Genomic DNA, 23,687 nt, shown 5'->3' on the forward strand with positions numbered 1-23,687 from the left:
GTGTCCAGTCCTCCCCAGGAGCTTTTTCCTGCATATAACAGGCATTAAGCACGAGCATTAAGCACACTAGCTCTTGAGGGAGATGGATAAAAGCCGAGGAGGAACAAAAGTCCTTTAAAAGTGTGTGATGGACGTGGTGGTGCACGTCTGTGATCCCAGCACTTGAAGGCTGAGGCAAGGAAAGAGGATTCTGAGTTCGAGGCCAACTTGAAACTCTGTCGCAAAAACAAAAAATGTTATTTCTCCAAGGGATCTGTGCCCACAGATCGCCCCTCACGCAATTCCCCTTTACTCCACAGTGCCAGGCCTGTATGGTCCAATAACCACGACACCCTAGAGTTCTTTGCCATTCCTCCACGCCCTTATAGCCTAACTTTGGCAGCCGCCCGACTTCCGGCTCTTGTCTCTGAGGCTCCGGGGGGTCGGGGGGGGGGGGGGAGGGGCGGGACTGGGGCGGAGCTGCAGATCCACACGATTCCCGGGTTGCTTTTGGGGGCGGGCTCAGCGGCGGAAGTTGCGCCGGTAGCAGATCTCCTTCCGCTCGGAGGAGTTTCCTGGGCCGCGGAGCGGGGCTGCAGCTGAGGCAGGAAGAGTGGGGGCCGTGGTGACATGAAGCAGGTGGGTCTTGCAGCGGTCGCTGGAACCGGGTGATGGTACAAGAGCTGTCCCTAGCCAACAGAATCCGCTTCCCTGCCCGGTGTCCGTCTGTGGTTCCGTCCGACCCTTCCCACGCCCCTCGCGCTCCGGGTTCCGCCCCCTTTCTCTCTGCCAGCTGCTTGCTGCGCGAGCGGGGTCGAGGAGAGGTGTTTTCGCCCTTACCCACCCCAGAGGGCTTGGGAGACGTCTGTGGTCGCTTTCCTAAGCATTCCTCTTGATAGCGAGAGGAGAGGCGAGGGGTCGGTATCTGAGTATTATGGGGAAACGGCTGGGTGTGGGAAGGGGTCAGAATCAGGAGAAAAACATACTTTGCAATAGTCTGTACCTCTGCCCTCTGCTGTTTTCTCCAACTTCGGTTGGAAACATTCACGAATAACTTGCTAATGATATCAGAAAGGTTCTTTAAACTTTTCTTGATTCCTCAGAAGTGCCTATTACCATTGCTTCTCATTCCTGACATGCTCTCTCACCCTTTGACACTCCTCCTATATTTCCTGATTTTTTCTTCCTACCTCTCTGACAAGAGGTCAGAAGTACCGCTTCACCTTCTCTGTGGCCCAGCCGGCCTCTCTGCACTCATCTTGGATGGCTTCATCCCCTGTGGTAGCTTCAGGTCCACGTCCACCGACTATCCAGATTGACAATGCCAGCACATCCCTTTCCAGGGTCTCCAAAGTGTCCTAGCTGTCCAGCTGCTTGTGGGTACTTCCACTTCAGATAGAGCTCGCATGTTTCAAACCCGAGCTGATCTTTTCTCTGTCAGTTCATTCTTCCGCTTTTGCCTTATCCCAAAGACAAGCTACAGAATTGCCTTACATCCTTTACAAATCCGTTTGCTCAGAGCTGCCAGTATAGCTAACTCCCGAGCCTTCTCTGTTACCATCCTTCTAACCAGTCCCCAGCAGCTTGAGATCCTAACCACTTGCGGCCCAGTCTCCAAACTCAGGCTCTTGCAAACACTTAGATCACAAGTCTGATTGTGTCATTTCCTTCCTTAGGGCCCATTGCTTGCTTCCCATTGCTGGTGGGGAAAGCCTGAATCCCTAGAATGAGTGAGGAAGGTGCACTGTGATTGTGTTGTTCGCTGTAATTCTCAACAATATGGTTCTGTAGGACGCGCCTTGCTCACAAAGGGTTCTTCTTGTCTCCATGCTTCTGTACACATCAGCACCTCTTTCCTCTGGGATCTGCTGGGCTTCCTTCTAACTTGTACGACAATGTCCTGTTCAGACAGCACCATCTCCACAACACCCACCTCTACCCCAAAGGTTGGATGCCCCTTTGTGTCCCCTGTTAGCATCATGGCTGAGGATATAGACCCCAGCACCAGACTGCTGGGTTCTGATATTGTTTTGAGATTTTGATGAAGTCAATACCTCACTTTCCTCGTTTGGAAAGATGGAAATAATAAATGTGTCTACCTTGTAGAGTTGTGAGGATAAATGAAACAGTATATGCATAGAACATAAAACTACCAGGTCTCCGGGCTGTGATGGTGCACGCCTTTAACCCCAGCACTCAGGAAGACAGAGGCAGGCGGATCTCTGTGAATTCAAGGCCAGCCTGGTCTACAGAGTCAGTTCTAGGACAGTCAGAGATATACTGAGAAACCCTGTCTTGAAAAACGAAGCAAACAAAAAACTGAGGCCTGTGAGTGCCCAATATGCACACATTAGTTAATGTGGCGTATAAGAACACACTAGTTCACCGGTTATGACTTTTAATTTCATACATTGCTTGAGAATGATTGACGAGGCTTACTTATCATTCTGTTCCTGGGTCCTAAATGAAGTCTTGGACTGGAAGGTACTGGGAACAGGATCTGGATTTACTAAGTAAAGATTCAGGGGTGAAAAGATGTAGAGGCACAGAGACCATAATGGACTCAAGAGAAAGGAGAGCTGGGCCCTCCTCTATGGAGTGATTCCTTTCCATGATTGGCTATGAGAACTGTCCCCTTGACTTAGGAGCGGGAAGGTATGATACCATGAGGATGTCTTAAAATGTTGGTATTTTGGGCCATTTTGGATGTGTTAGGGCCAGGCCCTACCTTAGACCAATGTCTAGGCCTTTATTGCTCTTTTTTTTTTTTAAAGAATTTTTTTTTTTTGTTTGATTTGGTTTTTTGAAACAAGTTTTTCCGTGTGACCCTGGCTGTCCTGGAACTTGCTCTGTAGACTAGGCTGGCCTTGAACTCAGATCCTCATGCCTCTGCCTCCAAAGTGCTGGGATTAAAGGCGTGTGCAGTCAAACCCAGCTTTTCTTTTCTTTCTTTCTTTCTTTTTTTTTTTTTTAAAGATCTTTAAAATTGTATTGTATGTGTATGAGTGTTTTGTTTGCATGTATGTCTGTACACCATGAGTATGCCACGGGCCCTTGGAGCTCAGAAGAGTGTTGGGTTGTCTGGAACTGGCACCGTGGGTCCTGGGTCCTCTGCAAGAATAAGTGCTCTGGACCAGTGAACATCCCTCCACTCTGTTGTTCCTTTGCCTTCAGGGATGCCCATCCCCCTCCCTCCTCCTGAGGCAGATTCCTCTTGGCCTCAGGTAGTCCCTCCTCCTTGTGGCTTTCCGGGGACCTCTCAGCAGCCCCGGGCAGAGGCTTCCTTCTCTAGGAGACTTGGGTCCTTGTTTGTTCATTTCTGAAAACTCTCGTCACATCAGGCCAGCAGAGATTTCTCTGTCAGCCTTCTTCAGTGGACCTGGTGACCCTGACAGACTGAGCCAGTGGCGGGCACACTGACACACTGCAGCTCTCCTGCGTCCTGGCATGCTGTTAGTTGGGTTCTCACACGCCTAGGCTCGCTGGAGGACTGCAGTGTAGGTATCATGCTTGTTCCATTGGATGGGAGTGCTGGTTGCTTCCATTCTCCAGAGGAGGAAGCTGAGCCTTTGGGGGTGGGGGGAGGTTGGTTCAAGGCCACTCAGTAGAGATTTAAAGACTTTACCTTAATTTCAATGCGTAGCAATGTCCCAGGCACTGCCCCTGTCCCAGCATCTGAGAGAGCAGCTGGTACGTCAGTGGGACAGAGGACAATGGAGAGTGTGCCATCTTGTCAGTTGTGTGTCCCTCTGAAAGCTTTCTGTCTGGAGTGAGGCAAATGGAGGCGTTTGTCTGGTCAGAGCTGGGCCCGGGAGGCAGGCCTTTCTTTGAGAGAGCCGAGAGCCCTATTCGGGACACTGGCCCTTTCCAGACTGACTTTGGGCACTTGGCCTCCTCAGCCTCAGTTTTTACCCAGTATCCCTAAAGAATGGAGTGGACTCTGACTCACCAGCCCGTGCGGGTCAGAGGTCACAGAGTCACTGAGCTAGGGGCATTCTGGTGGGGCAGGATGGGGGAGGGAGTTGAGCAAACCTGTCATGTGGTTGGACTTTCCAGGTACCGTGTGGTCAGAAACCATGTCTAGGAAGGAGTGGCCATTCCCATGTTAGCCTGACGCTTCTTCCTACTTACCCCGGAGGAAAGGGGAAATGGACCCCACTCTGGGTTTGCAGTCGTGTATCTCACTGTGTGTGTGTGTGTATGCTCTGTTCTTAAACTTCCACTTCCTCAGGGCCAGGGGACTTCCCTAGCCCTCTGTGGGTGTGTGCTTAGGGAGCAGGAGGTCAGTTATTCTTAGGCTGAGGGCAGGAGTCACCGAACAGAACCATTCCCGATAAGCTTCCTGAGGCAGAGTCCTCCTGTCCAGTAGTCAGGTGGACCTTTAGTTTGGGCACAGTACCCTGCTGCTTTGTGTGGTAGGACATAGTAGGGGAGCGCTCATTAATTAGGCACAGACACCATGCAGGTGGAATTTCTCATTCCTTCAAGCCCTGTTAAGTAGGTACTCTGAGCCGGGCAGTGGTGGCACATGTCTTTAGTCCCAGCACTTGGGAGGCAGAGGCAGGCAGATCTCTGTGAGTTCCAGGCCAGCCTGTCTACAGAGAGTTCCAAGACAGCCAGGGCTACCCAGAGAAACCCTGTCTTGAGGGGAAAAAGTACTCTCGGTTGTCTATTTATAGAGAAGGAAACTGTGGCTGAGACTCAGTGACTTGGTCAAGGACACACAGTATTTCAGGTCCTATGCTGACCCCAGACCTGCTTCCTCTGCAGCTCCATAGAGCAGCTTACTTCATAGATAGCCTGTGGCTTGCCACTGTGACCTGGGCAGCCAGAGCTCAAGTCTAGCTGTAAGATAGGGATGGTGCTGACCTGGAGTCCTGAGGTCAGAGGAACCTAGGTGATAGAGGAAATCTTTGCCTAGGAGGTGACATTTGAACTGCTCTCTGAAGGGTAGAAGTTCTCTGGTGGTGGAGGAGGCTGTTCTGGAATGAGGAAGTGGGGAGCTTGCTGTGCTGTGTTTGGGAGCAGCCCACAGTCATGTGGGGTCAGGTATTAAACCCCACGTCTAGAGAAAAATGCAGGGGTCCTCCCTCCCTCCCACGGTTCCTTGTTGGAGGGATTTACCTCCCCCGGAGCCTTCTCCTTGCACTGCCATAGGCAACCACCCTGCCTACCTGTGCCTGGGAAGTGAGCCCCTTGATGGTTGTGGAGGAGATGCCAGACGGGCAAGATCCAGTTTCAGGAAGGTTGCTTTGAGGGCTGGGCATGAGTGACCCTGTACATCCCAGCACACGTCGGGAGAGAAGCCTGTGAGGAAGGACTCGTCCGCACATTTCCTGGGTGCTTCTCTGGGCATGCAGCAGTGGGCAAGGCCAGGGACCCCAGTGTTCCTGTGGAGTTTAACTTCCAGTGTGAGAAAATGCAGGAAACAGAGAAGACAACAATGTTAGGCAACAGGTGCTCTGACCAAGAGGAAAGCAGGGGGAGGGGGGAAGCTTAAACAGGGGGCTTGGGACGGTCCTCTCTACCAGGATGTTTCCATAGAAACCAGAGTGGAGTGAGGGGAAGGCTGGGCAAGCGTCTAGGAGTTGGAACACGGGTTGATGTGACAGCAAGGGACCAATGTGGGTGACGTGGAGAGTTCAGAGGGGAAGAGACAAAAGCAGGGTGTGTGTGCTGTGAGCCACAGTGGGACTTTGGCCTTCATTCTGCTTGAGCTGGAAGCCACTAAGGATTGGGCATTTGGGAGATGCTATCTGACCTAACGGGGTTCCTGGGGTTGCTGGGTTAAGAGGAGACTGTGGTCCAGTACAAGGAGGAAGAAAGGGGTTAGGTGTGATCCGTGAGAGATGCCTCAGGCAGGGTGACATGGCAGTCACTGAAAAGAAGGTGGATACTGGCTGGATTTGGAAGGATGAGCCTGATTTTGCTGGATGTGCTGAGGAGGCTGAATGGCTTGTTGGGGGCTAGCAAAGCCTCCCATGAACTAGGTCTCGGCTCAGTGGAGAGGCCCCCGGGGTGGGTCAGCTGCACTCTTCCATAAGGGGCAGGTCTGGGAACTCACTCTCCTCCTTCCCAGGGGGTTATCCTTACCTCTCCTGTTGGTGTGGTGAGTGAGGAAGGCCGTGTGTACAGGACGGCCCCAGGGCCACTACCATCTGTGTTTGCTAACAGCAGGACTCAGGCCAGGACTACTCTCTTTCATACCCAAAGCCCGGCTCCAGCCCCAGCTGCTGCTCACTTTTAACCTGGGCATCCTGTGCCTTCTTCACTCAGTTCTGATCCAAAGACTCATGGATTCTTTCTCTGTAGAAGAGGCAGACGTGTCAGGAATGTTGTAAGCCATTATTGTAGCACATGGGTCCCTCCCTCCTTGAGCCAACTCTGCCATGCTGGGGAGGTACTGATGCTTGTCCCTCCCAGTCTACAGAAGAGGGAGGGAAGGGCTCAGAAGATGAGATGTCAGTGTTTGAGCCTTTTCTCAGCTTGGAGCCCATTTCTCATCTGGCTCCCCTGACTCCCGTTTGTACCAAGTTAGAGTCCCCCATATCAAACCCAGAGGCTCACATTTCTTGGGGAACATACGAGCCTCCTGGGGTGGACTGCCTGTCTGTCCTCAGGAAGTATTTGGAATTTATTTGTAGACTCCACTGTTCCTTGGACCTCCAGGCAGTCAAGGCCAACACTGTCCCCAGTGTGCAGGTACAGTAGCCAATAAGACACAGGAGTCATGGCACACACTTACCCTGGGTAGGAAGTGTCCACTGGAAGCTGGAGTCCCAGGATGTGGGACTGTGGGCAGGTGCAGGCAGGTGGCTGCAGCCTCTGGCCAGCCTGGGGAAGAGCGCCATAAGAACCTTGTCCATACATACCCCTTTCACCTAAGTGCCTAATTTTGACAGTTGGGGTCTTCCTATCTGCTTCCCCCATCTGCATGGAAGGGTGACAGGAATGGCAGTGCTAAAGAGCCATCCTGGCACACACCCTAAGGCCCTCTACAGGGAGCCAGGACAGACCCCAACTTCTGCCCCTACCCTAGCCTGGGAATCGACCTTTGCCGGGAGATGGAATAACCTGGCCCTCTGTATGACCAGGGCACCAGAATGCGGAGCTGAGGAGCTTGCTCTGTGCCACCCAGCAGGTTGATTGTAGAGCTCAGCTTTGAACCCAGGCCTTTCAGAGTGGCTCTTACCATCTGCTCCGGTAGTGAACATTAGACTCTACACACAAGTGACTAAGCTGTTCCCTTTTCTCAGCTACACATGCACCTCAGCCTCTGACCAGCCCTGGCCTCCCTCCCTCTGACACTTAGACAAATAGCATCCCTGGGAGGTAGGGAATTTAATTCCCCCAGTGTTTGTAGAAGCTAAGCTGTAAAACTTGGGGTGGGTATGGGGAGGAGCCGGTGGGCAGGAGAGAGAGGAATCGGTATGTGTGATAAAATATGTAACCAGTTTACCAGTTTTAACACTTGTAAGTGTGTAGTCCAGGTGCGCTAAGTGTGTTGTGGCTTTAAATATATGTGTATATTTATAGCTTGCGAGCTGGAGAGATGGCTCAGCAGTTAACAGCATTTGCTGCTCTTGCAGAGGCCTGGAGTTCATTCAGTTCCTAGGACTGATATACTCAAAACCGCCTGTAACTCCAGATCTGGGGAGCCCACATCCTCTTCTGGCCTTCAAGGGTACCTATATGCAAGTGTATACATTCACAAAGACATACGCATAAATAAATAATAAAAAAAATGATTTAAAAAATACAACTTAGGAGGGGCTGGAGAGATGGCTCAGTGGTCAAGAGCTCTTGCTGCTCTTCAGAGGACTGAGTTCAAGTCCTAGCACCTGCGTGGAGGATCACAACCATCAGTAACTCCAGTTCCAGGAGATCCAATGCCCTCTCCTGGCCTCTAAGAGCACCAGACACACGCGGTGCACAGACATATGTGCAGGCAAAACACCCGCATACATAAAATAAATCAAAAATAAAAAAACCAAAAACCCAACTTAGGGCTAGGGATCCAGCTCAGCTCAGTTATGGACTGTTGGCACGGCGTTCAGTCCCCAGCACTGTGGAGGTGGGTGGCACTTACCTGTCACCCCTGCACTGGGGAGGTAAAGGCAGGAGGATCAGAAGTTCATTGTCATTCTTGGCTACTGTTTCTCAGTGCAGCCCTTGCTCCACATGTACGACTCTGGGTTCCCTCTCCAGTACTGAGAAAAAATGGAAACGACACCGAGGAGACAGAGTTTCAGAAAGGTTCTGCTTTGCCCGGGCCGCAGGGCTGGGGAGGGGCCAGCCGGGCTCTGTTCCATTCTTCTTGTTAATTATTTTAGCCACGGTGCCGGGTTTTCAAGCCAGGTCTGTGTGTACTGGGCAGTTGTGCTTTTCCACTGTACTGCATCCTGCATCCATTCCTTGTACCACCTCCAGAGTCTGCTGCCCAGCTCAGCAGCCCTCTGCACATTGGGCTTCTACCATGTGTCCTGGGAGCCAGTTAGAGAAGGCTTGGGCAGCAGGTGAGGCTGCGGTGACGCTTTCCTCGCCTGGGAAGCTGCAGAACTCCATCCACTGTGCTCATAGACCTGCCACGGCCATCCCCCACTCCTTCCTCTTCCGACCCAGGGTAGGTAGCAGAACTTCTGGTCCCCTCCCACCCTGCTCTCTGCTTCCCTGCCGCTCTCCCAAGTCTTCACAGCTCAGCTTCCACCAGCACACAGGTGTCAGTCAAGTCTGCAGCCATCCTGGGCAGGCGGACTGCATCTTCATATCACATGTGCCGTTCCCCTCCTGACACCTCTGAAGGTGCTTGGGAGGGGCCGGTGACAGCGGGCAGTGGGCTTGGGGGTGGGGTGCCGCCTTCAGGGCCTCCTTTCTGTCTCCAGCAGGCTGTTCTGGTGGCCGGCAGCCTCTGTGTTCTGGGCTGAACAAGTGCTTGGAGGACTTTTAGCGCAGATCCAGGTCAGGGTGGTTTTGACTGTGAGCCCTCGGGTGATCCGTCTACCAAAGGCCGTAACTATAATTAATTTAACTTTATTTTATGTGCATTGGTGTGAAGGTGTCTGATCCCCTCGAACTGGAGTTACAGACAGTTGTGAGCTGCCATGTGGGTTCTGGGGATTGAACCCGGGTCCCTGAGCCATCTCTCCAGCCCTACCGAAGGCCTTTTGAAGTCACCTGGTGAACTGAGCTTCATGCCACGTCCCAGGAGGTCTCCAGGATGGTGCTGGGACTGGAGGAAAGCTGATGTGTCGGTCTATCACAGCCACTACCCACAGCAGACTGGAGTTTGTTTTTGAAGGTTGAGGATAGGTCCCTGTGCATGCTAAGTGTGTCCTCTACCCCTGAGCTACACCTGGGGACCGGAAATCTGATCTTTGTCTTTTTTATCTACCAAGGATTCAGATAATGTTTCATTCATTTATTTATTTTTAAGTTTCTCTTGCTTAGAAGTTTGTAAATAGACTTTGTCACAGTGGCTCAGAGTCTGCTGTGGTCTCCTCTGGGGACGTGGAGCTGCTTTTGTGAGGAGGGTGGCTCCTGGCTAGCCCCCCCCCCATGGCTCCCCCACACTGGCATCTTCAGCTCTCCCAGGCACCCCAGTACCTCTGTTCTCAGCTCCATCTGAGTCTCTCGCCTCCACAAGGATGTCTGGGTGTGAGTTTCAGGGTGGTTGCTGCTCCAAGTGCGTCTCACACCCAAGTCCTGTGCCCAGGGAGGGCCGGGAGAGCCAGGGACAGTCAGACGGAGGAGAGGACCGTGAGTGGGGAGGCCACAGCATCAGAAGTGAGATAGGCAAAAAGGGGGATGGAGAGATCAGAGATGGGAGAGGCCCAGAGATGTTTGGGGGTGCAGAGAGAGGCTCCTGAATGGGAGAGAAATGGAGATGAAGGCCCAGACAGACATGGGTGACAGTGTTTCCTGTGGGCTGTGGGCAAACAGGCGTTCTCATACATTACGCTAGGCATGCCAACTGCCAAGAGAATTTGGCAGTGCCTAACAAAACCACGCATGCAGGATGACCCAGCAATACTGCTTCTAGGGAATTCTTATCTGGAAGATACACTCCCGGCAACGTGAAAATGTACACATACCACGTAACTCAATGCAGTGTTTCTGCTAATTACAAATATAACTGTTTGTTCATAGGACATGGATTCAGGAAGATGTACTTCATCTGTCAACTGCAGTTACGAGGGCTGGGAATATAGTTCAGCAGCACAGCGCTTGCCAAGCACGCGTACAGCCTCGCATTCGATTCCCCAGTGCAGGGTGGAAAAAGGGTGTATAAATAGAGTACTGAGGCTCATGTGGTGACTTGACTGTTAATCCCAGCTCTCAGGAGGCAGGGGTGGATTTTGAGTTGGAGGTCAGCCTGGCCTAGGTAAGGAGACCTAGTCTTAAAAAAAAAAAAAAAAAAAGATCAGTTTTATAAACAAATGAGGTCTTTTATAAAACTGCATTCAGCCCATCACCACATATACAGTATGGCGGCGGTGCACACCACTAGTCTTACAGGTGAAGAGGGAGGGATCAGAAAGGCATCGATAGCTACACACAGGGTTCAAGGGAAACCTTGGATGCTTGAACCCCATCTTGAAACAACAAAATGGGGCCCCTGAGGTGGCTCAGTTGTTAAAGATGCTTGCTGTCAAGCCCGATGACCCGAGTTCAATACCTGGGGTCCCCACATGGTAGAAAGAAAGAACCGACTCCCACTAGTTACCCTCTGACCTCTGCATGCATGCTGTGGGGGGGGGGTGTGTGTGCGCGCACACGCACGCGAGCATGCTGCCCACAACCTCAGTTCCAAAGGCTCTCATTCTCTTTTGGCCTCCACAGTCACCAGACATGTATGTGAGACACAGACACACACATTGGAATAATAATTTTGAAGATAAGGTAGAGTTATGGATTGTATTGTATCCCTAAAAAGGGATGTGTTGAAGTCTTGACACCCCTGTACTTCAGGATGTGACCTTATCTGGAAATGGGGCCATCGTAGATAAGACACAGTCACCTAGGAGCAAGTGGCCCCTAATCCAACAAGTGGCCCTGTGTGACTAGTGTCCTTGTGAGTGAGACACGGGGAGAGTGTGGAGCTGGATAGCTCCAGCCAGGGAGTGCCAGTTTGCCACGTACCACCAGAAGCAGGGGAGCCGAACACCTAGGCAGCTCTGCTGGTCTCATGATTTTAGACTTCTAGACTCAGAGCTGGGCAGGGCGCATGTGATATTTCTTTATTTTAAAATTGTTTTGTTTTGGGTTGGGGATTTAGCTCAGTGGTAGAGCGCTTGCCTAGCAAGCGCAAGGCCCTGGGTTCGGTCCTCAGCTCAAAAAAAATTGTTTTGTTTTGTTTTCTTTTTCTTTCCTTCTTTGTTATACTGGGGGTTGAACTCTGGGCTTCTTGCACTTGCTAGCCAGGGGTTCTGTTTCTGGGCTATGCCCTCACCCCAAATTCCTATGGAGTTCATTTTGGGTCTGGGCTTTTGTGCGGCACATGAGGGGGAGTTTGAGTCTCACTGTGTATCCCAGGCTGGTCTTGAGTGCCCTCTCTTTTCAGTTGGACTATAGGCATGCATCACTCTACACAGCTCAGATTTCTCTCTTGTACAAGCTGGGCTGAGAGTATAGCTCAGCTGGAGGAGTATTTGTGTGCACTATGAACCAAACCCTGGGTTCAGTCCCCAGCACAAACCAGCATAGTGGTGCATACCTTGTTCCCAGCACTCAGAAGGTAGTAGCATGAGGGTCAGAAGTTCAAGGCTGTCCTTGGCTCCATAGGCCTACGCTACCTGAGACCCTGTCCTTCAAACAAACAAGCTAACAAACATCTAGGAGAAAGAAGAAAAGAAAGAGAAAAATAGCTGGGTGGGGGCACTTGGCTTTAGTCAGACACAGGCAGGTGAATCTCTGAGTTCGAGGCCAGCCTGGTCTCCAGAGCGAGTTCCTGGACCCCCAAGGGTACCCAGAGAAACCCTGTCTGGAAAAAACAAAACAGAAGGAGAGGGAGAGGGAGAGAGAGAGAGGGAGGGAGGGAGAGAGAGAGACAGAGACAGAGACAGAGAGAGAGACAGACAGAGAGAGAAACGACACTGGATTCTAGGCCGCTCTGCTTACAGCGTACTCTGTCACCACAGCAGACTTACAGGTGGGAAGTCACTTTGTGGAAGAGCCAGGAGGAGATGAAGCCAGAGAGGAAGGGAGACAGTCGGGGAGCACATAAGGAAATGTCACTAGCCCTGGAGCTGGGGCACAATGAGGGGTGTGCTGAGGCCACCGCTTGGCATCAAGCCCATGATGGATGCTGGGGAGGAGCCCCATTGCCCTGGGCCTGTCACATCTTCCAGCTTTCTTCTGGAGCTGAGCCCAGCCTCCCCCAGCACTCTCTAGGTGATCATGTACAGGGATGTCTTTGGGTCCTTTGGGTAGCTTTGGGATCTCTGCTGAGAACAGTCTGCCTCTGTTTGTGGGGTTTGCTCAGAGGCAGAGGGATGGACCTTTTGCTGGCTACAGATTGGGTCCTCTTTGGACCCAGTAGGGAGTATAGGGGAAGAAGTTTAAGAGAGAACACCAGCGGATCACAAAGGAGGTGGCTCCAACCTGCCTTTGTGAATGGGGCCAGATCTCCAGGACTCCCCCTCCACTACCCCCCCCCCCAGCTGCTGTGTTGATTCCTGTTAGAGTTAGCTGCTCTCTGCCTCCCCATAGGCCTTCCTGTCTCTCACCCAGTGCCTCCTGTAGCTCAGCAGATCGGTGTAGCAGGGACCCTTGGCACGGGGCCTCCATGGTACCAAAGAACTCAGACTCATTTGTCTTTTGAGTTCACTAGAGTCCGGTCGTTGCGTAGACTATTCAGGGCTAGGTAAGTCCACTTGCCCCAGAGCCTTGGCTGTCTGACCTATACAAAGATCCATCCTGTCCCGCTGGGGCACGGCCATGGCCACAGCCACATGGACTCTGGGCAACCACACTAGATTAGATTGGTTGTGCATCATGGATCTGAGGGCCAGGAGTGCTTCTGGAGTGTTCATTTTTCCATCAGTTATGAAGCACCTGCTGTCTGCCAAGCGTAGTGCCAGGCTCACGGGAGACAGCCGTGACCAAGACCACTGTGCCTGCTCTTGGATGTCACCGTCTGGTGGGAAGGGTGGAGCTCGAAGACTGAGCTCCCTGAGCTCCCGGAAGAAAGGAAAGTGGTGGGAGGTGCTTACTGTAGGGGGGTGAGGGGGCGGGAAGGGCCACTGCATGGGCAGAGAGCTGGGACTGGGGAAGAGCCTTCCAAAAAATGGAAGGCCAGGTCCAAGGGCCACAGACGGACAGGGCTACCACATGGAGGGGCTTGACCAAAGGCCCAAGTAGCTGTGACAGGTCAGGAGATGAGGGTGCTGCCTAGTGAGAAGAGGTGGGCACAGTGCCCACCCTACCTCCCCCTTCTGCCAGGGCTTGGGGAGCTGAGGGAGGGCGGAGGTGGGAGAATGGCAGGTTTCTGCTTTGAACACTCCCCCGGCTGCCTTGTGCAGGAGAGGTGTTGAGGGTGAAGAGCTGACGAAGTTGGGCCTGGGGTGGGGTGTTAGAGCTACAGAGAAGGGACCGAGGTGTCTGCTGTCCAGACTCGCTGAGGGACTGCTCCAGAGTCCCTCCCAGTTGCCATGGATTGGGGTGGAGGGGCCAGGCGGGGAGGGAATGTGCCTTTTGTGCTGTGAAAACAAAGAACAGAGCCTGGGGGTGGGGGCAGGGGCAGGCCAAAGGCTGTGGACAGGACCTGAGGCTGAGCTTCGGTCTGTGCGGGGACAGACTATACCCCCAAGATTCAGAGGCCAGTAAGTGCCCCGCTGGGGGACCCCAGAACCTGCAGGACAGAGCAAAGGGGACGCTCAAGTATCGTCATCCTGTGGAGCCCGGTTCACGAAGGGATTTGAGCAGAGCTATGGGCCTTGGTGTGGGACAGGAGAGCACCGATATGTTGTCAAGTAAATAGGGTCCCTGGGGGTTGCTATTCCTGGGCTCACTGGGACCCTGACAGCTGCTTACCTCTTCCCCCAGCCCTGCCGCTGAGGCCACATTGTCCCCACGTCAACGTGGGGGCCCACCAGGATGAGCAAGCCGCATGGTGAGCTGGCCTGTGACTTGGAGCGCAGTCTGCCAGCCCTGGCCTCCCTGGGCACTTCGCTGTCTCACAGCCAGAGCCTTTCATCACACCTCATCCCACCACCTCTGGAGAAACGCAAGGCCATCTCTGACGTCCGCCGCACCTTCTGTCTCTTTGTAACCTTTGACCTGCTCTTCATCTCCCTCCTGTGGATCATCGAGCTCAATGTGAGTGGGGGCCATGTTGTGGGGGAGGGGAGTCCCCCGGTTCCTAGTTCACCCACTTGCACCATGGGAGGGTTGCCTCACCCCTGGAGTTGATCTGCGTTAAGTGGAGACCAGGAAATAAGAATAGTTAACTTCCACATAGAGAGAGAACGGGACCTGGAGGGTAGGGAGACCAGAGGGGACCAGAGGCGTTTGTCCTAGGCTCCCCAGCAAGAACTGAACAGACCTCTAGCTCCAGAGCTGTGCACTTAGCCTCTGCACCTTGCTGCCCCCTAGTGGGGACTCCGCGAACAGGAGATGCACCTCTAGCTGAGTCTAGCTGAGCTGAGGACATTGTTGCCTTTCCTTCTTACTTTACTCTCTGGCTCAAGTACATCCATTTGTTCATCAAACATGCACAGAGGCCCCGAGGTGTCCCAAGTGCTGTGCTAGAAGCAGAGAATACAGTGGGGTGAAAACTCTCAGTTCCTGGGTTAGTGGCCCTAGTTTTGGGGGCTGCCACCTGGTGATCTGGAGATGGAACTGTCTCAGAGTACAGTGTCCACACCTCCACAGTGCTTAGCCCACCCTTGGGCCTGATCTGACTGAACCTCAGCATACACAAAGTCAGGGGCCCTGGAGCAGGGTGTCCCAGGCCTGGTCCCGCTCAGTTTCTTCTCTGTTAACCTGTGACCTCAGTCCCCAGGTCCTCGTGTGAAGTGTGAGCTCACAGTCCAAGTTATAGTTGGCAAACATCTTTTCTCCAGGTCTCTCTCACGCTTGCCTTTCTTGATATAAGTGAAGAGTTTGGGAAAGGGGTTAGTTAGCAGCAAGATGTTGAGCTGGAAGGGTAAGGCAGGGCTCTGCGGGTGGGTGACTGTCTTGTGTATCCAAGAGGGGCTGTGCCCTTGGGATGCCACAGGCGCCACTGAAGAGGGCATCGGGTTATCTTCCTGGTAAAGGGCTGAGCTGCTGAGGTTGTAGGCATCTTCCTTTTGAAGGTCCCCGCCAGCATCCAAGCATCCCTACAGCTCACCCACACCCTCATTCAGTACATATTTTATAACCAGAGAAGAGCGGGGGGCGGGGGGATGTTGATAAGTTTGCAGTTCTGCTGACAGCCGAGATTGCTCAGCAGTCATCATGCAGCTTTGAGAATTCCTGCGAAGTGTTAGACTCTAACCCACAAACCAACGGCCTTCACATGGAACGAAACGTTTCAGCATACTGGGTTTAACTCTTAGAGTCAGTGCGAAAGCTCACTTGACAGAGGGAGAGAAGAGGTATGTAGCCCAGGCTGGCTTTGAACTCAGTGATTCTCTTGCCTCAGCCTCGGGGCTGAAGTGTTATTAATTTCCAGGGTTGTTTTTTTCTTATTTTGAAGGGTGGGGGGAGTAAGTTGGGGAGCACATGCCTTGTGGAGTCAGTTCTCCTCTCCCATCTTCACGTGCATTGGGGGCCAGACCTAGACAGTCAGGCCTGCATCATCGCGCAGCAAACACCTTTACTAACTGAGCTATCTCGCTGGCCCCACTTGGGAGATTTCTAAATGTTGGAAGGTTCCTAATATTGGCTTAACCCAAGACCCAAACTCAGTGGACTGAGCTTTTAACAAGTGTCCCCAAACTGGGTGTGACACACACCTGTAATCCTAGTACTTGGGAGACAGAGGCAGGATGACTAGGTTTTTTTTTTTCCTCCTTTCTGGAGCTGAGGACCTGAACCCAGGGCCTTGCGCTTACTAGGCAAGTGCCCTACCACTGAGCTAAATCTCTCCAACCCCTTTTTTTAGTTTGTTGAGACAGGGTTTCTCTATGTGGCTTTGGAGCCTTTCCTAGAACTCACTCTGTAGACCAGGCTGGCCTCTAACTCACAGAGATCCACCTGGCTCTGTCTCCCGAGTGCTGGGATTAAAGGCGTGTGCCACCGCTGCCTGGCTCATAGACCACCTGGAAAGACTAGGATTTTAAAGTCATCCTTACCTGCATAGTGAGCTGGAAGCCACCCTGGACCAAACAGGGCCCTGTATCAAAAAACTCCCCGAAGAAATCACTCCAAAATTTAGATGACCCGCCAGAGTAGGAAGCCTCCAGTCTAGCTGATCATTAAGAGTCCTTTTGGGTTCCATTACCAAAATCCGACCTTCTCCCCAGGGTCTGACATCTCCATCTCCTCTGAGGAGTTGGGATAGAGTCTGGCATTTGGAAGCTTTCCAGATTCCCTCATCTCCCAGATCCCCAGACATTGGGGTCTGAGCCAAGGTGTTAAGGGTCTTGGTGGAAATCCGTGGTGGCCTGGGCAGGGACAGGATCAAGCTCTAGTGGGCTGACTCTCCGTGTGGTTTCTCAAGCTCCTGAGGCAGCAGCACCTTGTGACAGAGCTCATCCATTAAGTCCAAGCCTAATGGATTGATCTGCCACCTGGGGCTCTGTCTGACACCACTACCCACCCCAGCCCCCCTCATCCCGCATGGGTGGAGGCTGACAAGATGGAGAACCAGAGTGCTGGGAAGGAAATGAAATTATAGAAGAGGCAGTCTCCAGGACCCATAATACTAGCTTTTGCGTGGGCCTACCCCCTCCCCTGCACAGCCCACAGGCCTCCAGGCCTCCAGGCCTGTACCTTCCTGGGTGGTGTGCTAGAACTCAGTTTGGCCTGTGTGGGCTGCCTGGATCCTTGAGGGACCAAACTGGTGCCTGGGGTCTTGGGCTGCTGGCTCAGCTCTCTTTGCTTCTGGGGCCCTCTTGGGTGGTGGCCTACCATCTCCTCCAGATCCCCTTGGCATGGGCTCCTGGCCATTCTCTGAGAAGGGGCAGTCTTGAGCTCCATTCTGCCCTCAGAGCCCTTCTGTCTTCCTCTCTAGACTAACACCGGCATCCGGAAAAACCTGGAGCAGGAGATCATCCACTACAGCTTTCAGAGTTCATTCTTCGACATCTTTGTGAGTGACCTCAGGCTCCAAGACAGTGCAGTTTGCCTGGGTTCTCCTTCTACATGCCACATCTAGCCCGGTTGGGGAGGGTCAGCTCTAGATGGAACTCTGGCAGCCCAGAGTCTTCACAAAGCTCCCAAGTGGGCTCTCACCTTCAGAGAGACAAGGCTTGGAGTAGGAAGTTTACATGCAGTTTATGCCAAGGAAACACTGGGCCACTGTTCTCACCTGAGGCGAGGGCACTCCTGTTGGGGTCTGCAGGGGCAGCAGTAGACGGGTACCCTGCAGCAGAGCTGTGGAAGCCAGCCAGGCTCTCATGTTGCGATGCCTCCCATCTCCACACCAGGTTCTGGCTTTCTTCCGCTTCTCTGGCCTGCTCCTGGGCTATGCTGTGCTGCGGCTCCGGCACTGGTGGGTGATTGCGGTAAGATGCCTTCTGTGGCAACTCTGAGGCCTTCCCTGGTCGGGGCTGGTGTGAGGGCTGCATGGAGGGGACTCACTCCCCAGCCTCCGCCTTCGCTCTTGCCCCACTGTTTGCCCGGCAGGTCACCACACTGGTGTCCAGTGCATTCCTCATTGTCAAGGTCATCCTCTCCGAGGTCAGTGGCTCAGGCTCTAGAGGCTCTGGTAGGCCTCTAGCCTGAGGGTGGGCTTCTCTTCTGGACATTTAGGGATCTGCTTCTGCTATATTGGGGAGAAGGGAATCTTCTTCATTATTTGCAAGGCATTGTCCTTACTGGCTTCCTTACACTCCTGCCACCCAAGGTTCCATCATTCTGTCTCTCTCTCTATACACACACACACACACACACACACACACACACACACACACACCCCTACCTTGTTTGTTTGTTTGTTTTTTGGCTTTGGTTTTTTTGAGACAGGGTTTCTCTGTGTAGCCCTGGCTGTCCTGGAACTCACTCTCTAGCCCAGGCTGGTCTCCAACTCAGAGATCCACCTGCCTCTGCCTCCCAAGTGCTGGGATTAAAGGCATGTGCCACCACCACCCATCTTGTTTATTTTCTTTGGTTTTTGAGACAGGGACTCATTATGTAGCCCTTGGCTGGCCTAGAACTCACTATGTAGACCAGGCTGGCCTCCAGCTGACAGTGCTCTTCCTGCCCCTGCCTCCCCAGTGCACCACCACACACGCTCTCTTTTTCGTTAAAACAAGATTTCATATAGCGGTAACCATGAGCTTATGATCCTCCTGCCTCTACCACCCCAGTTTGGGATTGCAAGCATGTGCCACCTCTCTGATTTATAAAGTGCTGGGGATGGAACCCAGAGCTCTGTACACACTGGGCAAGTATTCTACTACCCGAGATACACCCTCTAGCCAGAATCAGTTTTTCCTGACATGCATATAACTCATCTTAGAGGCATGTGCCATAGCCTGTCCCTAAATGGCCAGCACCAGACATAGGGCATATACTCGTCTGGTTAGACAGAGCTGGTGGCCTCAGGAGGGGCCTCTAGGCTGGGGGTACCCTTCTGCCATGGAACTCAGCATTCTCTTTCTGTCTCAGCTGCTCAGCAAAGGGGCATTCGGCTACCTACTTCCCATTGTCTCTTTTGTCCTGGCCTGGCTGGAGACCTGGTTCCTTGATTTCAAAGTCCTACCCCAGGAGGCCGAAGAGGAGAGATGTAAGAGCTAGGGGTCAGGGCCTGGGCGGGCTGGGTTCCCAGAAGGTTCTCTCGGCTCCGACAGAGGGGAGTTGCCTGCCTTAGTCAGTCCGAGCCATTTACCACTTCATCAGGCTCTCTGAGTCCAAGGAGGGATTGGTCTGAAGTTGGGGACCCTCGGTCTGGGATGATGGCTACCCAGGTCTCCTTGTGTAGGGTATCTTGCTGCCCAGGCTGCGGTTGCCCGTGGACCTCTGTTGTTCTCCAGTGCTTTGTCTGAGGGCCAGTTCTACTCTCCCCCAGAATCCTTTGCAGGTGAGAGCTGCTGGGTTGGGAAGCTGCCTCCAGGGAGAGGCTGTGTGGGGAGCCAGGTAGGCAGGGTCTGTTCTTTCTGTTCCTTGGCTCAGGCTCCCTGGGGAAAGCCAGCAACCCTCTCCCACACGCTTTCGCCCCCACGTTCATGCACTCATCGCTGAACCCCACCCCTCGCCGCCACCTCCTACTCTCGCTCCCCCCCCCCCACCCCTCACCCTCACCCCCCGCCACTGTCTCTGCTCCTGTTCCCCACAGGGTCTGACAATGAATCGGAGGAGGACATCCCTGGGAAGAAAAGTTTCTCTGCCCAGGTATTTCGCTGCCCACCTCCACCCGACCCTGGCAATGGGTCAGTGCTGTGCTCTGCCAGGCTGGACATTGTTCCCTGTAGAGGAAAGTCCTCCGCCTGAGTGCCAGTTAGCGCCCATCTCTTGGAGTATCTGCCCCATCCCTGACTGGTCAGGCCCTTTGGCCTGCCCCATGCCCGAGGGCACAGGAACAGCAGCCGGTCCTGCAGACCACAGACAGCATGCAGGGTTGGGGACACCACATCCAGCTGGGCTGCTCTCTGGAAGGGTTGTGGAATGTGTAGAGAAGGAGCGGGCTTGGAGCAGGGAGGGCACAGCCCCCAGCTGACCCCTCTGTGTGTCCCATCTCTTCCCCCCCCCCCCCCAGGAGCGAGAGTACATCCGCCAGGGGCGGGAAGCCACTGCAGTGGTGGACCAGATCTTGGCCCAGGAAGAGAACTGGAAGTTTGAGAGGAGTAATGTAAGGAGCCCCCGCCCCGCCTGGCCGATCTGCAGGTGGTAGCAGTCTTCACCCCTTTTTCTGAGACCCGGGAAGTGAACCTGAGGGCTGAGTAAACTGGAATCTGCCCCAGGGAGGTGGTGGATAGATAGAGTTGGAGCTAGCCACAGCCTGGGGTCAGACATTCAGTAGGAGGCCAAGCTGGACTGGGCTCTGTCTCCAAGTCCCCCACAGCCCAGGCCTCGTGTCCCTGATGTTTGGTTTCCTGGGATTCAGGTTTTGAGGGGAAGCCAACTGCGTCCCGTGTGCGGTGTTTTGTTTCATGATCAAAAGAACATTATCTGAAAAGATTGCCGAGAGCTGGGGAAACAGGGAAACATTGCCCTGGTCCTTGCTGGCCAGTTCCCCTGGCAGCCCTTGGCAGCTTGGAGCCGTGGTTCTGGTGTGTCACGGCTGCGGTCACAGCTGAGCTCCTGCCTTTCAACGTGAGTGCAGATCTCTGCACGTGGTCCTGCTCACCAGAACCGCCGTGTTCTGAAGTCTGCCCAGATGTCCCCAGATCCCCGGAGTTTCCACCTCAGGCTGTTGGAAACCTACCTTGGCCTGTTAACCATTCCTGGGTCACAAGTTCCCTTCCCCCCTGGTGCCCTCTTACACCCTCCCCCCCCCGCCACTCTGTCCTTGCCACAGGAGTATGGGGACACTGTGTACACCATTGAGGTTCCCTTCCACGGCAAGACCTTCATCTTGAAGGTGAGTAGAGAGTTCCAGAACACCTGCTCTGTCTGGGGTGCTGCTGCCAAGTCTCCCAATGAGAGGGGGTCGCTTCCCTGGCACCACCCAGCCCTGACCCCCACTCCTGCAGACCTTCCTGCCCTGTCCCGCTGAGCTGGTGTACCAGGAAGTGATCCTGCAGCCCGAGAGGATGGTGCTCTGGAACAAGACAGTGACCGCCTGCCAGGTAAGCCACCTGAGTCCTGCTTGCCACCTCTGATGACATGGATCAGGGCGCAGGCACGTCTTCTCACAGCCGTTTTCTGCCAGGGGACCTAGCTTCTCTCCATAAAGTGGGTGCTGCTGCGGTTCCTTTGGAGAAGGCCAAGAGGCAGGAAGGCTCAGTGTGCTTATCTTACACCCAGCCCTGGGCCTGTCGGTCATAGTGGCTCTTAGTACATACAGTGTCCCTGGCAGGGAGGAGGCCGGTCTGGAGTTCCTGAGGTGCTGGGGCAATGCCGGGGCTTCCGCTGTACCTCAGATCTACCTGTTTGGCCTTTAGATCCTGCAACGGGTGGAGGACAGCACCCTCATCTCCTACGATGTGTCCTCAGGGGCTGCAGGTGGCGTTGTGTCCCCCAGGTGAGCACCCAGGTCCTCTCCTCTCAGCCAAGCCTCCCGCCCACTTGGGACCTCTGTTCTAACCTGCCTCCACCCCCGCCTCTCCTCAGGGACTTTGTGAATGTCCGGCGTATTGAGCGGCGCAGAGACCGCTACCTGTCATCTGGGATTGCCACCACACACTGCGCCAAACCCCCCACACACAAATACGTCAGGTGAGTCTGGCCTCCCCCAAACTGTGAACAACACAGGGTACAGTGTGTGTGCATCTGGAACACCCCCCCCCCCTCCATGTCTGAGCCCGAAGCCCTGTTCTGTTCCCTGCCTACCAGCCTTGCCCATCCCATCCCTAATCCTGCTAATCTTGCTGCCTGGAACCATGCCGCCACCACCACCGAGGCTGGAGGGGGGTGTATGTGCAGTGGGCAGCTGGCTGAGATAGTCCTAGGAATGGGCCGAGGGGCTGGGAGGTGGCACTGAGTTCTGGGTTCTGGGTTTCACCTTTCCGCATCAGCTGAAGCCCCCTCTCCACCCTGTCCTCACGGCCTCCTCTGTGTGGAGGGGGGGTGGAGTTCAGGCTTTTTTGCTGCCGGAGGTGGGAGGGCTACCCTAGCATCTCCTCCCCACCCACATGGCTGATCCAGAGACTCCCGGGGTGCCAGGTAGACCTTAGGCCCCCCAAGAGGGGGCTGTAGCAGAGCACTCTTGAAGAACTTGGGGTTAGGGCTCTGTGTGGGTCTTGCGGCGGCCTTGCCAGGGGATAGGCAGGCCGCGTCCTCTGGGTGACTCCATCTGTGGCAGCAGCTTATGCGTGCTCGGCAGAAAGGCCACAGGAGGTGAACTGTGGGCCGGCTCCCTCCTGAGAAGGCGCCCTCTTCTGGAGGCCATACCACCCAGGGTGGGATGGGGAAGGTGAAAAGTGCCACCCTCGGCCACTCTCTCCCAGCTACAGCTTAAGTTCTGAGTCTGTCCAGAGTGATAAGATTGGGAAAGTGTGAGCTCCCTGCCACTGTGGGGTGAGAGTAGGCATCAGCAGGCCGAGGTAGGCGGACTTGAGTGCCAGAGGGCAGGTGTGGGTGGAGGGCAGGTCCTGCTGCCCCTGACACCGGCTCTGAGCCATACTGAGGCAGGGAGGTAGTTCCTAGGTTGTCATCTGTGCCCCCCTTTCCTCCACAGCTCAGCTGGGCCAGGAATGGGGGCAGGGGTGGCCGGGGGACGTGCTTTGTGCAGCCGCCCTCACCTGTGGTACTTCCTCCTCAGGGGGGAGAACGGTCCTGGAGGCTTCATTGTGCTCAAGTCAGCCAGCAACCCCCGAGTCTGCACTTTCATCTGGATTCTTAACACCGATCTCAAGGTGAGGTCACGGCAGGGAGCAGGAGGCAGGCCCTGTGGGGTCCTGGTCACTGTGTGACCTTAGCGCCTCCTTGCCTGCCGTTCTCGGGGACCCCACTTTTAGTCTTCTCTACTGGATTGGTGGCAGGGTCCAGATGGCCTTCCAGTCCCGAGTCATGAGAGACACGTGATGCCCTTTTTTTACTCCTGACCCGAGTCCCCATCAAGGATGGCTGGCTGCCAGCCCACCCCCACCTGGGTCTGTTTGTGTGGCTAGTGCCAAGACCTGAGTACAACATGTTCCTCCCTCTACGAGTAAGGGGGGAGGGGGAGCCCCTCTCTGGCCCAGGATACCCTTACCAGTGTGGGCTGCTGCTAATGGGAGACCCCGTTGAAGGCTAGCTGTGGCATGACTTCTTCCTCCCTTGCCTAGGGCCGCCTGCCTCGGTACCTTATCCACCAGAGCCTCGCAGCCACCATGTTTGAATTTGCCTTTCACCTGCGGCAGCGCATTGGAGAGCTGGGGGCCCGAGCCTGAATGTGTTCCCTCGCCAGCCACCCTGCGGGCCAGGGTTCTGTCGCCATATCCTCCGGAGCCGGCTGGAGGGCCTGTTTGGACCTCCTGCTGCTCATGAAGGACTCTGCTAAGCAGCAGGTGCATCTCCCTCCCACTAAGCCGGGGAACATGGTCCTGAGCAGTTGTGGGGTTGAGCACATGGACTCTGGGGTGCCCCAGACTGGAGGAGCCAGGACTGGTCTCCCGATATTGACACAAAGCCCCTGCCTTCTGGAGGAGGAGACTGCTCCCCATGCTTCCCAAGGAATCTCACTTGGTCACAGAGGACCTGGGCTTGCCCAGGGTGAAGGTGAGGGAGCTTTCCATTCCAGCTGCTAGGATGGTTTTGTGCCGTTAGTGGAAGGGTCTGTGACCCTTTTCCGTACACACTGCGGTGTGTAAGGGCAGGTGATGGGGTGGCACTCCATCTCTGCCTCTCCATGGCCTACCCCCAAGGCCTCCTGGAGGACTTTTGTAATAACTTGAGCCGATTAAAAAATCAAAATGCTGGTTGTAGTGATGCATGCCTTTAATCCCAGCACCTGAGAGGCTAAGGCATGTAGATCTCTT

At 54.3% G+C, this 23,687-nt stretch overlaps 1 protein-coding gene across 3 annotated transcripts; it reads left to right on the forward strand.

Annotated features, from left to right (window-relative positions):
* The first annotated feature begins 491 nt into the window (after window positions 1–491).
* Stard3 (StAR related lipid transfer domain containing 3) lies at window positions 492–23,625 on the forward strand. Of its 3 annotated transcripts, none has more exons than XM_036196690.1 (15): window positions 492–618; window positions 14,023–14,295; window positions 17,138–17,215; window positions 17,553–17,630; window positions 17,752–17,805; window positions 18,736–18,853; window positions 19,049–19,147; window positions 19,403–19,458; window positions 19,823–19,915; window positions 20,585–20,647; window positions 20,760–20,855; window positions 21,171–21,250; window positions 21,340–21,444; window positions 22,490–22,583; window positions 22,995–23,625. In XM_036196690.1, exons 2-15 carry the CDS (start codon window positions 14,074–14,076, stop codon window positions 23,097–23,099), a joined length of 1,341 nt encoding a protein of 446 aa, XP_036052583.1. In that variant the 5' UTR covers window positions 492–618; window positions 14,023–14,073; the 3' UTR covers window positions 23,100–23,625. The 3 variants fall into 3 exon arrangements, with proteins under 3 accessions (XP_036052583.1, XP_036052584.1, XP_036052585.1); XM_036196691.1 differs by lacking the exon at window positions 492–618 and adding an exon at window positions 13,731–13,799; XM_036196692.1 differs by lacking the exon at window positions 492–618 and adding an exon at window positions 13,824–13,949.
* The last annotated feature ends 62 nt before the right edge of the window (window positions 23,626–23,687 follow it).

This window comes from Onychomys torridus, chromosome 8 (assembly GCF_903995425.1).
Source record: "Onychomys torridus chromosome 8, mOncTor1.1, whole genome shotgun sequence".
Classification (NCBI taxonomy): domain Eukaryota; kingdom Metazoa; phylum Chordata; class Mammalia; order Rodentia; family Cricetidae; genus Onychomys; species Onychomys torridus.